The sequence below is a fragment of the Drosophila eugracilis genome, unplaced genomic scaffold, assembly GCF_018153835.1.
Source record: "Drosophila eugracilis isolate 14026-0451.02 unplaced genomic scaffold, ASM1815383v1 contig_670, whole genome shotgun sequence".
Classification (NCBI taxonomy): domain Eukaryota; kingdom Metazoa; phylum Arthropoda; class Insecta; order Diptera; family Drosophilidae; genus Drosophila; species Drosophila eugracilis.
Window position 1 is genome coordinate 181,707 of NW_024573558.1, and position 21,455 is coordinate 203,161.

At 43.9% G+C, this 21,455-nt stretch overlaps 3 protein-coding genes across 8 annotated transcripts in view; 1 reads left to right on the forward strand and 2 right to left on the reverse strand.

The window, feature by feature from the left end:
- The first annotated feature begins 580 nt into the window (after nucleotides 1-580).
- Nucleotides 581-17,152, forward strand: LOC108104223 (protein mesh). 5 transcript variants are annotated; one of them, XM_017210169.2, is made up of 16 exons: nucleotides 581-658; nucleotides 861-1,312; nucleotides 4,599-4,834; nucleotides 4,911-5,098; nucleotides 10,539-10,716; nucleotides 10,798-10,935; nucleotides 11,517-11,685; nucleotides 11,781-12,375; nucleotides 13,634-13,756; nucleotides 13,933-14,091; nucleotides 14,182-14,926; nucleotides 14,985-15,403; nucleotides 15,478-15,665; nucleotides 15,898-16,137; nucleotides 16,207-16,257; nucleotides 16,327-17,152. In XM_017210169.2, the coding sequence occupies exons 2-16, from the start codon at nucleotides 916-918 to the stop codon at nucleotides 16,797-16,799; spliced, it is 4,299 nt and encodes a 1,432-aa protein (XP_017065658.2). In that variant the 5' UTR covers nucleotides 581-658; nucleotides 861-915; the 3' UTR covers nucleotides 16,800-17,152. The 5 variants fall into 5 exon arrangements, with proteins under 5 accessions (XP_017065658.2, XP_017065657.2, XP_041675337.1 ...); XM_017210168.2 differs by having other exon boundaries at nucleotides 15,898-16,257; XM_041819403.1 differs by having other exon boundaries at nucleotides 16,207-17,152.
- Nucleotides 1,706-3,345, reverse strand: LOC108104224 (protein bottleneck). The gene has a single exon (XM_017210170.2). The coding sequence runs from the start codon at nucleotides 3,041-3,043 to the stop codon at nucleotides 2,123-2,125; it is 921 nt and encodes a 306-aa protein (XP_017065659.1). The 5' UTR covers nucleotides 3,044-3,345; the 3' UTR covers nucleotides 1,706-2,122.
- Nucleotides 17,153-18,553: 1,401 nt separating the features above from the next.
- Nucleotides 18,554-21,455, reverse strand: part of LOC108104225 (guanylate cyclase soluble subunit beta-1) — a 46,502-nt gene continuing 43,600 nt past the window's right edge. For both annotated transcript variants that reach the window (XM_017210172.2, XM_017210171.2), the window contains exon 18: nucleotides 18,554-19,664. The gene's annotated coding sequence lies outside the window, so the exon portion shown is untranslated. The remainder of the gene's footprint in view (nucleotides 19,665-21,455) is intronic.

A 21,455-nucleotide genomic window follows, 5' to 3' on the forward strand; every position in this document is an offset into this window, starting at 1 on the left:
CAGGCGGCTTACTTTATCTGTTAAATTTCTGGGTTTCTCCTTTCTATTTATTTCTTCATTACTGACGGCCATCGCACTTTCATGGGCTAATGAAATCAATCCGTAGGCTTTTTTTTGATGCCGGCTGTCATTCCTACAACTTAAGCTGCATTGAAATTGCCGTTTTGATTGTTGGTAATGGGTCATTGTCTATAATTAAACCGGAAGTATACTCACACAAGGAGCAAATATATTCCACATTCATGTGTAGGTTTTACAGTCCATTCAGCTTTTCACAAAATGGCCGCGTCATGAGTGTGATTAACTGTAATGGAAATGAATCACGAATCGGCAAGAGACCAAGTCAACAGAGAGGAATATACTGCCCGGGTACTTCGAATGTGAGAGTAAACAAACAAGTTGGGGAATCTAGAGCAGAGGAAAGAGAGTTGGCCCTCCAAAAAAGCGGGGCGAAATAGAGATGGAATGTGTTATCGGTGCGTAATGCCCCAATGATTAGATATGGCCAACTTTATCTGGGCGATAAGGCAATGTTTCACAATCGAGTAGACGGCGACAGGTGAACAGAGTTTTGGCAACGCCCCGATCGGATCGTTAGAGTTAACTTTACTCAGTCTTAGCTGAGCGGCTCGCTGCAACGAACGTGTTTTTCTGCCTGGTAATTGAAATTATTTAAGAATTGGTGACAAGTGATAAGAAAACTGATAAGCTTTTGCCTTAACTGATGATGTCATCAAGTGAAAATTGTTAAAAACGAGGAAAACCACGGAAAATCGTGTTCAAACAGTGAAAGACTTAAAATAAAACTTAGTGATATGTAAAATTAAAACCTAACTGAAGCCTTTGTGTCTTTCTTTTAGCAGTGAAACGAAAAAACGAATTACCAATTAAGTGATAAATCGAAACCAAGTGAAAATGCGCTTCAAACTTTTTATGGTTTGTGCGCTGGCCTGCGGCTTTATGGCCTATGTCCTGGCCAACGAGAATATATCGACGGAGGAGGTGGAGGATCCGATTGTGAATGAATTTCCAGAACCGGTGAAGGTGGCTAAGCCAAAAACTCAGGCGGAATTTGTGGAGGTTCCAAAGGCCACGCCCGTGGTCAAAAAAGTGGAAGAGGAAAAACCGAAAACCAAACCCCTGGCCCTTCAGAAACCCACTCTGATTCCCGTGGTCCATGTCACCAGTCGGGGGACAGATGACGTCCTGACCGTCGCCGGATTGAAGCCAGAGAAAATGTTCGGAGCCCTCATAATGCCAAATGACTATTTGGGGGAGCTGTCGGACGTGGACAGCAGCGGCTACAATTGGGGTGAGTTGAATCCGTTGTCCCTGGGCTGATTCAGTTCCACCCCATTACTCATACGCCGCGTTGACTATCTTATCAGAACAGCTCAGTGGGTTTCAGTTTGGTTTAGTTACCAATATTTGCTCGATAACCTGCGCGGTTCGGGCGTTCAGGTGTTGTAAGCTCTTCTCTCCTCTCTTCCTCTCTCTCTGCTTTTTCCGATAAGATAATGCCCGGGGTTGAGGCATTAAAAAGCTAACGGTTTTCTTGTTTTCCACTTCGGCAAACAAAACAAGTGCGTGGTGGGGCGGAGTGGTATATATATATGTATGTCGCTGTGGACACAAGGGGATACAGTCTTGCGTGATTCAGTTTACAACCTCAGGTAGTGTCTGTGTTTTGCAATTGTGCTCAGGCAACTCTGTTTTATCAGTCGTCCAGGACTGATATATTGGCTATTCGAATTGGAATTCTTTCTCGTGTTAGTCAGCGCTCTTCGATTGACTTTGTGATAAAAAAAAGGATTGGTTGGAGAGCTTTGGCAAAATCTGAAATAGAATCTAACGTGATGACTCACGACTTACACACTTAGTTCAGGAATAATTTGAGACCTTATGTCTATATAGATAACGATGATTTACTAGATCTCTTGATTTAAATCATTTTTACCAAACTTTTGAATATAGCTTATTGTTTTCTCCTTTCGAATAATAAATCTCATATTGATTGCTTCAGATATTTTATATTTGAGTTGTCTTTAAAAGCTTAGGCTAACTTAAGTTAAAGTAAATTCTATCCCTGGGATACAAATAAAGGGTTTTGGGATGTCTGAGCTCAGGCACTCATCGAGATGCGCTGCTCGTACTCTGCGATGCGCAATCTCACAGGAACCACCAGGCTTAGGTCCTCCATGATGGCGTGGTTCTGGGCTCGCACAGAGGTGCTCTGTCTCAAAATGGTGGCCCTGGACTTGTCCATCGAAGGTTTGCGGCGCAGGGAGCACTTGCGCTGGCTTCCACCCATTCCGGGTACCAGGGGCACGGCAAAGTGGGAGGCGGTGGCCGCCAGTCTCTTGGGCTTGGGTGGTGGCACTTGACTGGCCACCGAGCCACTGAGACTGTGGTTGCTGCCCAGGAAACTGTTGGAGGTGCTGCTGTTGGCGGTGGTCGCAACGTGCTGCGGACGGCTGGAACGCAACATTGCTATGAAGCGATTGTTGGTGGAGCTAGTTTGAGGCAGCATTTTGTTGAAACCCGACTCAAAGGTGTTTGTCAGCTTGTTGAAGAAGTTGATTTTGTCGGTGACCGTGCGTTCCTGATGCTCCGGTTGCGGGGGTTCCTGTTGCAGTGGTTCGTGTTTCTCCTGTTGCTCTGCGGCTTGTGGTTTCTCCTGGCCATTATTTCGCTTGGACATTTCCAGTACCTTCTCCCTCAGCTCCATGGACCAGCGTTTTTGGGCCGTGTGCAATTTAGGTCGCAGTGGGGAAATGCCATTACCGGGCTCCGTTTTGGCCAATTCCACGGCCAGTCGGGTGGTAAAGCGCGGCTTTGGCGTAGAGGTGATGGTTGGCTGGGTTGACATGTCGTCAATGTCCATTTCCAGTTCGCTGACAAACGAGGAGGAGGAGCGGGAGGCCGGACTGCCGAAGCTCGGTGACGAGGGGCTCAGCTTGTAGTTGTAGAACTGGAAGTTGAAAGTGCTGATGCTCATGTTGACGGTTGAACGATGAATGTGATGCTGTTGCCAGGAAAGCATACCTTATATAGGTTGGTTTCTAGGAACTACCTGCAACAGTTTTAGTGCAGCCCCGCCAGCTGGTCAGGGATTTTCAGGTAGCCCAGCTTAACTTGACTTGATTCCGGGAAACTACCTAAGGCGACTACCTAAGCCGCAAGAGTAAAAAAGGAAAATGTGCCAAGGAAGAGGTTGTCCGATAATTGCAACCCGAACACGCGAGTTTTGCGTGTTTTCCGCGCACCAATTTTACACAAATCTTTTGCAAAAGACAGCCTGCTAATCCGCGCACTTTTATAAGGTCCTTCCAAAAAGGATTAGCGAGGGTACTGATTCATAAATAGCTTAGGGACTTAAAAACGCGACAGATGTTCATGGTTTCTGGAAGGAGTTCTCCGGGTTTATGGCCCACTCCTCGCTGTTGACGTTTCATTAGCTGGCTCATTACAATCAAAATCAATGCAATTAATGGCCAATAATTCACTCGACACTCGGCAATTGACAGCTGGCAAAACAGACGCGGAAAATAAGAGGAGAGAGGGGAAGTGAAAAGCGAAATTAAAAATCGAGCATACATCTGCAATTTCCATTTACTCAAAGCGAAATACGCAATTAAACGGCGATAGAATGGGAAAATTACTATGCAAAAAGGTGAAAGGAGGTGTCGGGATCTTAATAGGGTTCATAATTAATTGATGGAATTATTAATGAGGCTTAAAGGATAACTAGGGAAGAGTTCTCTTTGAAATAGCAACGCATTTAAATATTAAAAAGTGAGCTCTAGGGCTTGTTAATCGCAATTCCTGCAAAAAGCAACATAGTTTAAAAGGAGTCTTATAGTTATTGGTTCTTTTCAAACACAATCTAAGTAAAAGAGTTGATAAATGAATGTTGGAGTTTGTAGCAAAAGAAAAGTTTCTGAAAACATCTAGTTAGACTGCTAATTGATTTATGGAATCACACGGTTAGAGCCAAACTTCAAAATGGTTACTTTATTCTTGGAAACTGCATTGGATATCCTCACCGCCTTTGGTGCAACCTCAGCTCCAGAGGGATGCCAGAAATATTTTGAAATCTTTGTCAGGACTTCACCACGAAAACTTCGCCAGCAATTTAAGTTTCTGGCCAGCGTGAGGAGCAATATCCTTAAGCGGATCCCGGGTTCTTCCATGGACTCTTGTTTCAGTGTCCATTGGGAACGTCAGCTTTGCACTTAATCAGCTTAAATTGCTTTAAAAGGCCAGCGGTGAAAGGAAATTAGGAGAAAGAGGCCAAGAGAGGAAGAAAGTAGGAAGGCAGCCAAGTTGGCAGGACAGAAATGAATATTAACTGTGACCTTTAATGCCCAAGTACCCGGAACGGGAGCTGCAAGGATGCGGGCGGCAAAGTTGCAGACGGAAAATGCAAAAAAGCCAGACAAAGTTTTCTTTTCACTTTATGCCTTGCAACGCTGCAAGTGCAAGGGATAATATTGTGGAATTGAAAAAGTAATCTCCCGGGATTAGGTGTGAAATTATAATGATAGGCCAGAGCTCTCCTCTCTAAGCTATTTGTCTTTTCCTCTACCTTTTCGCAGATCCCAATAACAATGTTGCCCCACCAACCACCTATTCGGTGGCAGCCGGGGGATATACCATAACGGCCGCCCGGTTGGCAGAGCTCAGGAGTACCTTCATGTACTGGTACTTCGACAAGGACATGTACGGAGGACGTGGCGACTACCAGTTCGACATCCACGCCTCCATGACACAGCTGCACAAGAATCTTAACTTCCAACTGCCTTTCTACGGATTTCGATTCAACTACACAAGGGTAAGGTTTTATTCAGCATTCTTTTTACCAACTGAGTAAAATAATCTCATACTAACTTTATCCTCCTCTTAAACAGCTCTCCCTCAACGGCTACTTGGAGTTCTCGGATCCACCAGAGTATCTCACCTATCCCCTGGTATTCCCGATCAAGGAATGGCCCGCAAAGAGGGATCCCTCCTTCATGGGCATCTTTTTCAGCAAGTGCAGAGTCGGTCGCATTTATCCATCGGACATTGACCAGCGGACGCCCGGCGTTTACTTCCGGTAAGGCAATGCATCTCCTATCTCAATCTATTTCCGCATCCTTCGCCCCCCGCTCGCATTTCCGGTTCGTTTGTATTTATTTGCTAACCATATTTATTTGCCTTTGTTTCTCTGGCATTTGCATATTCAAAATCAGCACACAGCACGCGCCAAACAAAAGTATTTATACGTACATATTCGTGCTACGTGCGGCTGTCGCCATTTACAGAAAACTAACACACTACCACAGAATAGCACGAGTGTGTGCGTGTCCCATTCTCCACTTCCGGTGGCCCCGATTCCCATGTCTGCGTATATGTGTGTGTTTTTTGGCCTGCATTTATGCATATGGCCTTCCAAAAGGTATGATTTATTTGACACTAAATTTGTTCTTTATTAATGCAGGGGATTAAAATGCGAATGAATATGAATTCGTTGCACCTTTTGTAGCAATTTAATATATATTAAAGTTGCCGGCCTAAGCACCTTCTGTTTAACCTTTTAAATTGGTTTGAGGTTCATTTTAAAGAGAATATTTCTATCCGCCTTGATGAGGCTTTAGGCCCCCTCCATCACTGTTAGTGTTTCGTTGCTGGTTACAGTCACTTATTGCAACAGAAATGTTGGATTATTTCCATGGTGGCCACCTGTGCAGTTGGTACTTCGTAATATTTCCGAGATCCCATGGTGCTATCAGCCCGCAGATTTCCAGCTCCATTATGTTCCTGCTGATTTCAGCATGCATTTGTGCGTGAATTCATTTCGTCCTTATGCATTGTGAAGGACTTTAGAGAAAAGAGCATAGCATTCATTCAACCCGTTTTCGTCTGAACGAAACAATGGCATTTCGAGTGATGGAACTGCAAGTCCAGGCAGGACTCTCTCTGCGACCGATTCTACTTTAATTATATTCAGTTGGCCTGCACTCTTCTGTGAACTTTTCGAGGACAATGTTTAAATTTATACAAACATGAAATTCCATTATTTTTTTTGGCCTTCCCCTGGCTAATTATGCAAATGAATGCCAGTGGGGGCTGAAAGTTATTTGTGGTGTATTTATATGGCTTACCCCGAGGCAGTAGTGTAAAAAACCCCGTCCTTTCACATTCCGTAATCGCACTCACAAAAAAGCAGCCACTCAAAAATGCATTAATTAGTTAAAGCAACTTTCATCTTAAATTGCTCTTTGGTTATCCCGTAGTTTCGAGCTATTTGGAGCATGAATTATGGCTCCTCGCCTTACTTTTCATGGGTTTCAAGAAGCAAGGATAAAAAATACCAACAAGGACAGCATAAATTACTACAAAGTCCCACAGAATGACAAGTCAGTTTAGGGATGTATGCATGCTGGAAAGTGTATGGAAAGTCTGCAAAAAACCTAGTCGAAAAATTACAAAAGTGGTTTAATCAATCTGACAGAATTATGAATGGCCAAAAGCATTGCAAGACAAATGTTTTCCCATTGAATTGTTTTCCGGCACTTTCTTTTTTCCATTCACTGGGCTGTTGTCAACACTTGTGTCGCCGGCTGACAAATTGCCACACCAGAGCAATTAACATCCTGCGACGAGCACAAGGACCACGGCCACGAGTGCGTGTGCCATCCAATGCATTTTTATAGGTTCTACACAGTCCGACAATATGTCAAACTTGCTCCGCATAACTCGTTCAATGGCGGAGTCCATGGCATTTAATTGTCTTCGCCTCGTGTACAGCACCATCAGGGGAGCCGAACTTTGATGTCTGCACTGGGGAAAACGTATATGTAATGTAAATTTAATCTGTTTAATAATCAAGAGAGGAATCATTTACTGTGCTACTTTTCCTATCGATTCCCAAGGGATACTTTTTAAAGCAAAATTCAAATTATGAATAATAGTTTTTATCAGTGCATCTGTGAGTGGGCGTGCAGGGGTATTCAGGAATGGGGAGTGTCTGAAGCTGTGACTGGAATTTAATTTAAATAACTTTGCATGGCACTGGAGATAAAGAAGCCAAGCAGAGCGAATGGCGAAATGTGAGCGATGTAAAATTGTCGGCCACCCACACAATAGCACCGCCCATTGACCCACCCCTCTTCGACATCGTTCTATATGTCGGACCATACTTATTTCGCATCAATTTAATTACACACTCGCACTTAGCGCTCAGCGCTGGATTAGCTGAAAGTGCAGGGCATTGCGCATACGCCGCGTGGGTCGCCGTCCACTTTGAGCATTAAATTCATTATGAGCGCACGTTTAATTACACACACAAACGTTTAGCCGCGTCGGGTGGCGAATAAAAACTTAATGTCGTTTGTTCGCGATTTTTTTCCTTTTGTTAAACGCTTCAAACTTTGTCAGCGCAAGAATTTCGATGTGTGTGGGTTTTTTTTTGGGCAAGTGTGGAAATTTCTGAGAGCGTTTAATTGTTGTTTGGCAAGGGCAGCTTCAAACGGAATCCTAATTGCCGACCTGCGTTGGCGCAATTAAAACATTTTCGCCTGCTCTGCGGCCTTTGAGTCAAAGGTGCATTAGCAAACGATGGAGAGAAGTGCATTAAAATGTGCAAAGGGCATTCCTTCAAAGAAATGCTTTATTTTTAAAATTCATATAATATTTTTTTGGAATTTCATTGTAAACTTCAAGACTTCTGGAAATGGAAAGTTTTCAATGAACCTTTAACAAGGTACTCTTTGCAGAGCACCATGCCGACATTTTCCTTAAAATTTATAGGAAAGTGGCATAGCACTTCAAGTCCTTCCCCCAAGTTCCTTGAACGTGTTTTTGGCAAAAAGTTTTTCTTTATAACCGAGGCGCCATAATAATGCCGCTTCATTATTCCCTTTTGCCAATCATAACAAGAACTTCCCCAATCCTTTGGCCCCCCAAAGCCCATCCTTCGTCCTTGGCTGGGCCATTTGCAAGTCTCTGTTTGCATTTACTGGTGAGAGCGCTTTCTGGGAGCTGTTTTCTGCAGCTTACATGCAATTTTCGCCATTTTCTTTAAGTACGGCCATTGTTTCACTTTCATTTACACCCCGAGATGGAATTGGGCCACACGGCAAAAGGCGAAGACTGAGACATGGCTGAAATGGTGGATAAACGGGGCTAAAAAGGATGAGGGAACGGGGCTCAAATATTTCCATGCAAAGCGGCGAAAAGGCATTTTAACCTACAAATGCAGACAAAACTGTGGCAGCGCCCGAATGTATGCAATAAAGTACATAATGGCGCAGTTCAAGAACTGGCCTGGGATGGAAAATGGGGGAATCGGGTGGAAAGCGGTAGGCGGCGGGTGGAAAACCAGCAAGGAGCTCGACTTATGTACGAGCTTCTGAGTTTCTATTACTTTTTTGCGACTCTCTCTATGTCGGCACTGCGAGAAAAACCCAATGCTGAGCCACCACACAATAATTCATTTAGTATGACTTTTGTCAGAAGAAAAATTGACTAGAAATAATTAACACTCTCGTTGATCTTATGTTTTAAAAGTTTATGTTTAGTGAGAACATCATTTACTTGCCCACAAAGAACTTTTCTGCGAGTGCCTGTGTAAATGTGTGTGGCTTTTTGGCTTACTTACACGTAAAAGTCTACGAGTCTGCGACTGTTTTTGGCTGCTGCGCGCGCATTTCTAGGCTGAGTGACAATTCGCATTTTTTTAGCCCGAATGTCAATTGCAGACTTTTGAAGTTTTTGCTCAGGGCAAGCACAAATGATAAACTATGTGAGTGTGGGTTTTTGTGTGTGCGGTTATCTCTGAGCGGCTTCTTCTTCTTTTGGCCATGGCATGCGGTTTTTTGCTGGCTGCCAACAAACGTTCTCTATTTTTTATGCTTGTCGAGGAAGGAAAGTGTAATTTTGTAATTTATTTCCATTGCCATCTGCTGCCAGTTATAATTTATGTGCCCTCAAAAATTGAAAAGCACATAAGCACTGGCGGCAATTTAATGCATGTTGTATGATAATGGCTGCATTATGAGTTTTTATTGCGGATCGTTGAAGTGTTAATAAATAAGCAGAGCAGAGCGGGGCGAGTACCACTCCACCACTCATGTTTGTTTGCAATTGCCGATGCCGATGCCGATGCCGAGCTCTGTGTGTATGTTTCATTTATCACTAACAAACGCCGGGGCAAAATCAATAAAATGTTACCGGGAAAATGCAAATAGAAAATGGCCCACATTCATCTTTGTTTGCCACACACACACACAGATGCTGGAGCATAACGAGTTTTTCGATTTCAATTGTTATATACGAGTATGTGGACTGGCTGGCAGTGCCCTAAATGAATGTCCTTGTCAAAGCGGCTGGGAATTAGTTTACATTTGTGGATGCTCTGGAGCCGAAGACTTTATTGGGTTTTATGAAATGCCATAAACTAACGTTTTTAGTAGTTTTCAAAGTAAAAAGCTTTCTACAGAGCCTAATTGGGTGCTTACAATTCAATTAATGGTCTTGTACTTTTCTTTAATGTTACTCCTTATTGTTTATGTTGCTGACACATTGTTATACATTCAGCAAATACAGCTCTAGACCATAAAATAAATCTAGTTTCGATTGCAGCTTGATACTTCATGGCAACAATCTGTTTTCCCTCTTAATTTAAAATTCAATTTGAATATTTTCAATTATTTATTTCCACTTCGAATTCGGTCGAATGCTCTATTAGCAAACTCGCACCACCCCCAGGTTTGAATTTTTAGTTCGATTTGCGGCCAGCATCTGGACATGTTTGTATTGAGCCGAACGGTTCATTTGATAAGCCTCTTATGCCAACCAAGAGCTTTGGCAGTCCTCAATTGTTCACCTCGATGCCAGAGCAATTGTCCGGCAATGCAAACTCGCTTAGGTTCTGCGACTTAACTGAATCAGAGGCGGATGCAGTGTAATAAAAATCCACCAGGCAAATCGGCTTAAGATTTATTCGTCTGGTTTCGAAATGGATTGGAATGGCTGTTGTCTAAGCATTTTGCATGAATCCCGGGTGTAATTTAGTCAAACTGGCTTAAAGAAATTTATGACGCAGCAAACACGGGGAACCGAACAAACAGTTTGAAATGCCGCATGAATGTGGACCTCGCGGCGTATGCGTAATGAATAATTAAAGCATATAAATCATACGCCACGTAGCCGCGCTGGCGTCGCCAATGTGTCGGCCATCGATACGAACACCACTCCCTCAAAAAAAAAAAAATGAAATGAAAAAACACACTTGAAAGTGCTCACGAGAGCGTAAAATAAATAAAATGTTTATGAAAATATGCCCAGCAGGGAAAGTAATGAGGAAGCGCGCAAATCAGAAATCTCGCCGCCTGCTCCCTGATTTATATGCCGAACATCAAATCCATTTATCATCGGCCAGACGCCAAACCGAAATTTGTCTTGCATCCGATTTGTTTTCTCATTTTCGCATCAGCCACATGCGTCTCAGTAGTCTCAGTCCCCAACTGATGGAAAATTCATTCTATTTGCAGAGTGGAACGTGATCTGATGGGACGTACCGACCGATTTGGAGTGGAAGTGAGGGAACGGACCATGTGGGACATCCGGGAAGGAGTCGTGGGAGCTGATACCTTTATTCCCAAGCACGTGGTGATCGCCACCTGGAAGAATGTCTCATTCGCTGGCGGTATCGATAACTCCCTCTACACGGTAAGTGGTCTCTTCCTTTATGGTCTCCTCTTAATATTTTATATAGAATATCTATTAAAACTATATATGTTTACTCCACAGACAAACACTTTCCAAATGATCCTGGCTACCGACGAGGTCTACACCTATATCATCTTCAACTATGCCGTTCTGAACTGGCTCTCGCATACTGAGGCCGGAGGTGATACGACAAAGGGCGAGGGCGGTGTCCCTGCATACGTAAGTGGTCAAACTCCCCCGTTTTTTAGTCCTTTCACTTTTTGTCGGTTGGCACTCAATTAAACAGTTGACTCCAAGGGAAAACTTGCTAACTGAATGGGAGTGAAGAGGTTTGTTTTCCCCTCTAGCTCTTCAGCATTCAGCCTTGGCATGTTTGCTATGCTGATTTGTTCGGCAATCAAAAGGGAAGAAAGAAATTGCAAGCAAAGTTTCTGCTGATTCACACATTGGAATGTCTTAATATGCATAAAGTTTGCCTCTTAAAGGGCTTAAACAGATACCAGAACATCTAACAGAATGCCAAGAACTTTAATTTTGCCAAATATCTTCAAGAATCGCTCATCAAGTATACAATTATCATCAGCATAAATCGTTTGCGTTTGAGTTCGAGTCCTCTTCAGCCTGCAGCCACTTGCAGTAATTAAACGCACAATTTAAACTTTTGCTAAGCCCGAAACATAATTGCGAACTTTGTGAACAGTTAATTAAGTGTGCTGAGATCCAAACGCATGTATTTAATTGCACTGTGGCCTCCAAATATCCATTTCCACTCACATAAGAACTCTGCTCCCCCTTTTCAGGTCGGCTTCAATGCCGGCAATGGAACTCAGGCCTACGAGTACAATCCCTACAGCCAGAACATGGTTATTCGGGACCTGGCCAACAGAGGATGGGCCAATGGGTTCCCGGGTCGTCACATTTTCCGCGTGGACGAGCAGATTCTAATTGGCTCCTGCAACAAGGATATCGGTAAGTTTGGCTTGTAAAAATATATTGATTTCAGGGATTTTGATAACAGTTATCAAGCCTTCATTTTAATATTTGTATATTTTTCATTCTCCCAGATGCTGCCCTGCTACCTTTGACATTTGCGCCCGAATCTGGTAATATGCTTGGTGGCCAGGTAGTCAACATCACAGGACCCTGTTTCGATCCTCTGATCCGGGTGACCTGCCACTTCGACACGGAGTCCGTGCTGGGAACCTATGTGGACCGAAACCGAGTGATTTGTGTTCAGCCCTACCTGAAGGCCGAGGGCTACATCCGCTTCCAGATCTCTGTGGGCACTCAGAGGTACAAGTGGCGTGGACAGTACTTCGTGGAGACCCCTGCTGCCGCCACCGAGAAGATCTTCTTTGCCACCGATGATGTGCACAAAAAGAACCCCAGCGAGATCCGCATCACCTGGAACCAATACAATTTGACCTCGAATGCCAATGCCAACGTAATGATCTCGCTGTGGGGCTACAGGGAGACCAAGATTGAGCCACAGCTGGAGTACATCGATGTGATCGAAGCCTCCTACTCGAATACCGGCAGCTATGTGATCACGCCCTCGAACTACCTCAACCGGAACAACATAAACCGAGACATGCAGTTCGGTTTCCTCCAGATCAACCTCACCCAGCCGGACCAGTACTCAGGATTGGCCATCAGTCCGTAAGTACAGAAAATATTGATGGGAAACTAAATCTTTTTACTCAGTTATATAAACTCAAAGCTAAAGTAACTCAGCGTTTTATGGCTTGCTTAACTTTAATGATTTTTTTAGTCAGTTAAAGCTGCAGTGGTATCTAAAGTGGAACCTAGAATCCCTCCCAGATTCCTTTGTTATTGTGGTTTAATTGATTCTCGGTTGTCTCAATGTGTCATCTCAGTGCCGAGTGCTTGACGCTCTGATGGTCTATCCTTGTTTTTATTCAATTTGTCGGGCAATTTCAATGACAATGAAAACGGGCTGAATGTACTCCGGCTCCTCCAGAGCCACTAGATACATCCCCAACCCTTCGGCTGCACTCAACTTGCCCTGGCTCGGCTTGGCTGAAGATTGCTTATTATGACAGCCTGTAATTGCGAGACATTCTCGGAGCTAATCAATAATGGAAATGTGTTTTTAATGACCTAGGCCAGTGGTAATCGCTGCCATGTTTGCTCGCCAGTCCTCAGTCTCCTGCATCTAAGCCTTTTCCATCACGTCCTGCAATTATTTTGCACTTAAACCTCACTCATCTTCCGAACCATAAACATTGTGGGCCTAAAATACGAGTTTGTATTTAGTAAGATGCCCAGTTTGACGACTACGAATTTTCGAGGGGTTATTCAGAAGCTCAGGTCTACACAGGGAGAAATTATAACTTGTCCTGGTTGTGGGCTTATCACAAGATAAAATTCATTTTTATAAGTTCCCCATGAGTTTACTTTTTGTAATATATATTTTTGTCAAACTAATATCATTTTGATATAGGCCATAAATTATACAAGAATCTTCCCTTTTCTCCTCGCTGTGCCTTCTCCCTTAAGACGCAATATAAAACCATTTCTTTCTTTTTGGTTTACGGCACCTTTGGGTGTCGTTAGCCGGCCCAAAGTGACGGGTGGGCCGAAATAAATTGTTAGCATTGTTTCAACATTTAATTTCCATTTGATGGCCGAGTAATTGTGAGAACTTAATGAAAAATATTTCCATGGCAGCGTGAGGCGCGAATTGGCATTGAATGCTAACTAGGCAACGGCTAATGGCAATCTCGTGTTGCCCGTCAAAAAGAGAAGGTTAAATCGCGTGGCTTGCTTATTAGCTGGCATTCTGCAACCTGCACGAATGTCAAAGGTAGATGAATGTCATCTTTCGCCCGCCTCTCTTGAAGTTAATCTTTAGCACACATTATCACAATGCATTTTCCCATTTACCCATTTCCAGGATCCTGTGGTCCCGCCCGATTCCATTGGCCTGGTATATGGCACCCCAATGGGAGAAGCAGCATGGCAAGCGGTGGGCGAGAGCTCTCTGCGATAATTGGATTCGTACCGACAGATTCCTCAGGTAAGGCTCAACAAATATGCATTTGCATTGGCCCCGCTAATTAAAAGCAACCAAAACGCCGATGGGGATTGGAGAAATGGTTGCCATGCGGGCGTGGGCATCCTTCCCCAGTTAATTAGTAGAGGATTGCTATAAAGGGACTTCCCAGCTAAAAAAGCATGCCTTTCCTTTCACAGGAACTTTGCCGCCGACCTTCCTCTTTGCCCTTGCACTTTGGACCAGGCTGTCCTGGACAAAGGACGCTTCCGCCCGGATCGGGAGTGCGACAAGGACTCGAACCCCAGCTGCCTGAGGCATCGTGGAGCCATCCACTGCGTGGTCAGTGGAACGCCAGTGTAAGTAGATAGTTAAATGAAATATTGAAAAATATTAAAAGAAGTACTTTAGCAAGTTTGTTACATCTGAATACCCTTTCTTCTCTTCAGCGCCCAAGGAGCCGAGCAGCAGTGCTGCTACGATCGTTATGGCTTCCTGATGCTGACCTATGATCAGATGTGGGGATCTCGTCCCCGTCGCGTGCACAACCTGGGAAAGATGCCCTGGAACGAGGCCAGCAAGGTGCCCTCGCTGTCTATGTGGTTCCACGACATGCGTCCCTTCTATTCCTGCTGCTACTGGCAGGAGGAGCAAGCCGTGGGCTGCGAAACCTACCGGTTCGAGCGTCGTCCTTCGCAGGATTGTGTGGCCTATCAGGCACCAGGAATTGCTGGCGTTTTCGGGGATCCCCACTTCGTGACCTTCGACGGAACGGCTTATACCTTCAATGGACTGGGAGAGTTTGTCTTGGCACGCAGCGTGGATGAGAGTAACAAGTTCGAGGTCCAAGGAAGATTTGAGCAGCTGCCAAACAATTACTACGGAGAGGTGAAGGCTACCCAGTTGACGGCGGTGGCCATGAGAGGCAATACCACCACAACGATTGAGGTCCGTCTGCGTCCTCTGCATGCCCGTTGGCGCTATCGCCTGGATGTCCTTGCCGATGGCCGAAGGGTTTACTTCGATCGGGAGAGTCTGAAGTTCCAGCACTTCGATGGTGTGTCCGTGTATACCCCGACTTACCTGCTCAATCAGTCGCAGGTGGTGGTGCAGTTCGATGCAGGAATCGGAGTGGAGGTGGTGGAGAACGAGGGTTTCATGACGGGTCGCGTTTTCCTGCCCTGGAAGTTTATAGTGAGTGAAACAGGATATTTTGGGTTTTTTAGATTTTATTATTTTGCTTTAATCATAGAACAAAACGGCTGGACTCTTTGGCAACTGGAGCTTTAATAAGTTGGACGACTTTATGCTGCCCAATGGTCAAGTGGCGTCACTCAATCTGAATGACCTGCGCAGTATTCACACAAACTTTGGAATCAAGTGGATGCTCACGGATCGCGAGGTTCCTGGGGTGGGGGCTGCTCTCTTCACTCGCGAGTTTGGAAGGATGTCCAGCTACTATGCGAATGCCACCTTCCAGCCGAACTACGTCCTAGATCCTGCGGACTTCCTGCCCGTGAATCGTACCTATGATCTGGAAAGAGCCGAGGAACTCTGTGGAGAATGCACTCAGTGTCAGTACGATTATGCGATGACCCTCAATCGGGACTTGGCGCACTTTACCAAGAACTACTACGACACCATAGTCAACATGCAGGCTGAAAATGCAGTGTAAGTTGGTTAGCTTATGAAATGTAGTTTCATGATAAAGTTTTCGTTAATGGGTTGCCTTTATGTTCTTGCAGTCGCGTGGTTTCGTGTGGTGTCTTGCAGACTCCTCGATTTGGCCGAAAGCTGAGCTTTGATTTCATGCCAGGCGCCAAGGTGTCCTTCGAGTGCGACGAGGGCTTTATCCTGATCGGAGACCAACGTCGAGAGTGTCTGGCCAATGGTCTCTGGAATATTCCTGAATACGGATACACGGAGTGTCTACGTAAGTACCAAAAGCCAATTGCAATATTCCTTAGATCTCTCGATACCCCTAAATCCTGCCTACAATTCTACTGACTGACTGAATTAGATCCTTATCTAGTTATATCCTAATATATCTATACTATACTGTCAAAAAAAAAACCTAATTCAGTCAGTTAGTAGTATATAATAGGGGAGTGCCCTGTGAAGCCCCTGATAGAAACCAATCCTTACCAACCTTTGACCCCGTGCAGGTGAGGTGTACTACACGCGTCGCGTCGCTTTCATAGCAATTGGCATTATCTTCCTGGTGATCTGCCCACTGATGCTGTGCATCGTGTGCGGAGTATATCGCTACCGCCAGAGGCAGCTGAAGGAGGATCCTCAATGGCAGATGCCCATGCTGCCCCGATCGAGGGCCAGTTCCGCTCGTAACTTAAGAACCCTTAACTACGACGACGACAGCGACACGGATGCCAGTACATTGAAGAAAAGTAGGTCCTACGACAAAGTATATCGCACGAACGAACCATTACCTGGCAAACCGCAAATTGATTTTCCAGCTAAGAAATGGGATCTGGATGAGAACGACGAGGATGTGACCTCATCCGAAGGTAGTCAAAATAGAAACAGCTCAAAGTTAGCCAGGGACATTTCCTACATTAATCCGAACGTAACCACAGGTGAGAAGCCGAAGCAGTTGGGTCGCCGCTCCCTGCACTCCACCTCGGGCACGGACTTGGACAAGCACGGATCTCCTGCCGATGAGGATCACAATCCGGAAGAGGACGATGACTTCGACGAGGCTGATGTCCACACGGGCACCACTCACCCGGCCGGATATCACCAGCCCTTGTCGCCGGAGGAGGCTGACCAGCTGCACCGCCAGCAGTATAGTCCCACTTTCAGTGGCCTGGACAGTCGCACGAGTGCCGCCAGTTCCATAAACTATACTCCCCAGGCGGCCACACAGAACCGCTTCGGTGGGGTGCCGGTGCTACCCAGTAACACCCAGTACTACAGTAGACCCCCATCGAGCGTGAATGCCGTACCCCTGCGCACAGCACCCACGCCACTGACCCAGGACAGTGGTCTGCCATCGCCTCCCGTGGCCACCTCGCCCACTCCCTCTGTGCAGAAGTCGACGGAGGTCTGAGGATCAGAACTCATCCTGATCCCCTAGCTGCAAAGTTCAAATAAGAGCCACCCAAATAATAACTAATCTTAAGAATCCTTCATTGCCGTTAATGTTGAACCACCCACCTGTCCATGATGCTTCCTCCGACTGTACAATGTTGTTAAACTGCTGCTTAGCCCAAGGCCATGACCACATCAAATAACCACATTTAACATAGCATTTATTTAATAGTCCGAATCCGAAACCGAATCCTTGTACATTAAGCATAATCCAATCGGCAATTCATTTGTATTTACTTCGGCCCAGGTTAACATTCATCATTTTTTATTGAATAAAACCAAAACACTTGTTTATAGTCGTTAACTTGTAAATACTTACTCGTGTTCTTAGTTCTCCTTGCAGCCGGATTCGATAATGCCAATTGTTACATGAAAGTTGACACTTCGCAGGGTTCGCTTTGTTTGCTATTTAACTGCCTGTCAATTTTCTGTAATAATTTGCATTTCCATTTGCTGCATTGCATTTGCGATTACACTTGGAAAAATGGGTGACTGTTTAGTTATTGATTTCCATTGGGAGTTTCTTCTGATTATTCTTCACTAATCTTCCACCCATTTCCCTGAAGTGTAGTTTAAGCAGTGCAACGGCAGAGCAAACGAAAATTACATAAAGTTTGCAACAAACCAATAAGACCCAAGCCAGAGACATTAATCTTCGACTGTCACTGTGTTTTTTTGCTCTGTCTTATTGTTGTTGCTACCACTGCCACGCCCTGGCACTCCACCTACGCCCCCTCTAACGGGACAGAATGTATTGTGTGCATTACGCCAATGTCAATCAATCTTGAGCAAATTGATGGACAAGTTGCCGTTACTTATGTCCGCCTGTCCGCCGGCGAATCCTTGCTCCTTCGTCCTCTTCATCAATGTGAGAGTACAGCCTCGCCTAGCTGGGAAATAGACACAACACAATGGCAAGGCGAGCGGGCTCTAAACTAGGCGACTAGTTTCCAGCCTTGAGTGGTTGGATGGATGGCAGGGCGAAGCTAGATGGATGGCCAAGTTGGTTGTTTTATTTATGAGCAGTAGTGTAAAGGTAAAACTCTTGCAAAGACAAGGTGTGACGGAAATAAATCTGTCTGAATAAAAAATCTACAAACTATACATTATAAAAAGTAGCAGAAAATAAGTAAGTACAATATTTGAATAAAATAGCACTTAAAAAGTAAACTTATTGCTTTAGTAAAGGGTACGAAAACTTCGTATATATAATACATACATTTCCTCATCACTGTTCATAGAAACCATAGCTCAGAACCCCCTCTTTTTCACCTCAAGAATCCTTTGTCTATTTTCCATTGCATACTTTTGCAGGCCACGAGGAGCATTCGGCGCGGGTGGCGAGCATTTCCCTTGGAATGGTCCTGCTCATCCTGATTCCCTGCCTCCTACTTCTGGTTTGCGGGGCAAGCTATTGGATTCGCGAACGAATCGCCAGAGAGGAGGAGGAGGCAGCACAGGCTTTACTGCCCCAATCCAAGTGGCAAAAGTCTAAACAACATGTAATTTGATTACCACCATTGATGAGCTGCCGAGGAGCTGCGATCGTGGTCTGAATTAGGAATTGCGATTCCTGAGATGTAATTATAGGATTTCATTTGGCAAAGAACCTGCATCAAAGCCTTATTTATTAATATTAAATAAAATAACAAATGAAAAGTGAATGTTTTTTAATAATATTTCAACTTATAAGTAAAAATTCCAGATTTTTCAGGGTTCAATGAAATATTTTTATTTGTTTCTGCGTATGCTTATCTTGCGTTTACTCTTGGGTTACAGTTACATATTGATTTGACTTTAACATATTTAACATTTACTCCATTTTGTGTACAGATGAAAACAGGTAGGGGGCGGTCCTAAGGGGTGAGGGCTTAGTTAGTTTAGCACTTAACACTTCTTAGCCTTTTTACAGTACACAAGTAAGTAACTTAGATTTAACACTCAACACCTCCTCGGATCAACAAAAAACGAATCGAGTCTCACTTGGACCGGATCTTAAGCTACGCTTTGCCTTAGAAGAACATTCAGCTGAACAGTTGGATATATTTTAGAGTACTAGCATCTGTGCACATTGATATTGCTATGAATATATCTATATATAGGTATGTATTAACTATAGTCCATGATTTCAGAGAGAGAGACTTCCGGCGTGATGGCTTAAGAACTATAAAGCTATTTTTCAGTTATAGTAAAGTAGAGATTTGTCCTTCGTAACAATGGCCATAGATCAATGGAAACTTAAACGAACTTTGGTTTGGAGAGCTCTTAGCCTATAGTTAGATTTTCTTGATGCTGCGCTAACGACTTTAGAACATCTATCCATGTAAATACTCGGGTGTGTCTCGCTTGTACATTTGTATAGAGTTTACTTTTTGGTGCAGTTGAGTTTCTAACAATTTGGTTTGTTGTTTGCTGGTCGGTAGCCCTGTATAGAAGTTGACGAACCCAATTACATCTATATATATATATTTTATGTATATTTATATATCTCTTTGTCTGGTTTTCTTTTTTCTTTGGTGCCTTGTGGTTATGCTAATTTACGCTTACGGCTTAATTAAGTTGTCCCAAAAGTTGAGTGGTTTAGTTAGAATATCTGCCTTACATTTTTTCGCTCGTCGATTTTTACAGTTCGAGTAATTTTTGTTTTCCTTTAGATTAATATAGTTACACGAAAAAGTTCAGCCTAAGAAACCATCACAAAGTAGAATCATAATAAATACATATTAACAAATTACACTTCCTTTACACAATAATACACATCTACGAGGACTCACGCAACACACACTTAGATGATTTCAAACATTTTTACAGGATAATCCACAGGCTGAAACGAGAAAACAATTTGGAGCGATTTTAGTGGGAATGTTTCGAGAGTTACAAACTCAAAATGGCAAATATAAATACTCTTATGTCGGTCACGAACTGCGCCCGCACAACAAGAGGTCATTTTGTGCACTGAGAAAAAGTTTCCCAGAAGTTACTTCAAAATCATAAACTATTTTATTAATCAAAAAGTGGGGAATAGTATTTATAATATGATATTTTTATTAATAATAAGGATCTGAGAACATCAAGATATTGCTCGCAAGATTTTATTCCTCTGTAGTAAAGGACTCCGAAATCAGAGCTCTGTTTGTTTGCCTAACCGTTTGGCTCCCGTGAGCACGCAATTCAATTTAACCCTTCACGCCCAATTACGCCGTAAAGCCGGTGCCAGGATCGGAGGACGACAGGACTCGCAGGACACACGAGGTGGAAACAGTGTCAATGTCAAAAGTTGGACTTTGGCCATGTGGAAACGTAACGGAACAAGAAACTTGGCTTGTTTTTCCACCGGATTCTTGTTTGTTATGCCAACTGCGTTTGGCCGAGGGGGTGTTTCGACCACAAAACAGCCCAACTACAAAGGCGCAAACAACTTTTGATTGCCAAAAACTGGCCAACCTATGCGGGCCCTCCTTTGTTGGGGAATTTTCAAAATTTCAATCACGTAAGCAATTCCCTTTCCCTTTACCCCACCCGCTCCCAAAAAAAAGAAAGTTTAAAGGTCTGCCAGAAAACGATTATTTATAGTATTAGTGGAGTCAGTTTTATGGCTCTTTCCAGTTTTGGTTACAGCCAGGTATGCCCTTTTGCGGTTTGGCAAGTTTCGCATTTCAATTTGGACGAAGTGAAAAACAAACATATAGTATCTATATCGAAATATTATTTCATTAAAAAGGGTATAGTAAAAGGCTGTTTAGCTATCAGATGCAAGTAGAAGGAAAACTATTTTAATTTAACTTTCATATCTCTACAGGTAATGTTTCCTTAATGAACTTTTAGACCATTCTTTTCATTTTCAAATCAGTTCTATTTTAATGAAAAAAGTATCTTTCCCTTTCAGTTAAAGGTTAAAAATAAATAAGTTCCGTGCCATTTTATCATTGGAATGCAAGCGGGAAATGAATAAATAAATCGACGGTGTCGAATGGATGGCAGGGCAGCTGATAGTAATTGCACATGCATGTTAACCCCGAGCCACCGACAGCTGCCCCTTTCAGATCCTGCTGACACGCTAAGCAATTTAACAATTTTACAGACAATTAAACAACAGCATCCTCGAGTCCTTGGATGTCCTTCGGCCGAGCTGTCATTGAATCGACTACGACGACAAAATGGCTAAAATGTACTTGCATCTAATGCTGGGCCACCTCCTCTCTCTCCACACCCCACACATAAAATATCGATTAGTTTAATGTGCAAAAATAGCAGCAAGTGTTTCTTTGGGGGTCATCCTGCCACGCCCCTTTGGAGCACCTCTCCTCTCCCCTCCCCACTAACGACAACCACATAGTCCCAGAACATTCACATGGGAATTTTCAACAAATTGAATTAAAATTGTAAATATCGCATCCGAGTGTTTTGCCTCGAACTTTATGGCCCCACAAATCAAATGCACGAAGGTGGACACACTCTGCCAAAAGGGAATGTTAGAGTGGGATGGAAAATTGTGGGAAAATGCCAACTTTGCACCCCCTTTGCTGTCTGAAAAGTTTACGCCTTTTGTCGGGCGCAATGACAAAAAAAAGAGCAAAACGGTAGAAGGAAAAAATAGCAGCGGGAAAAGTGAATC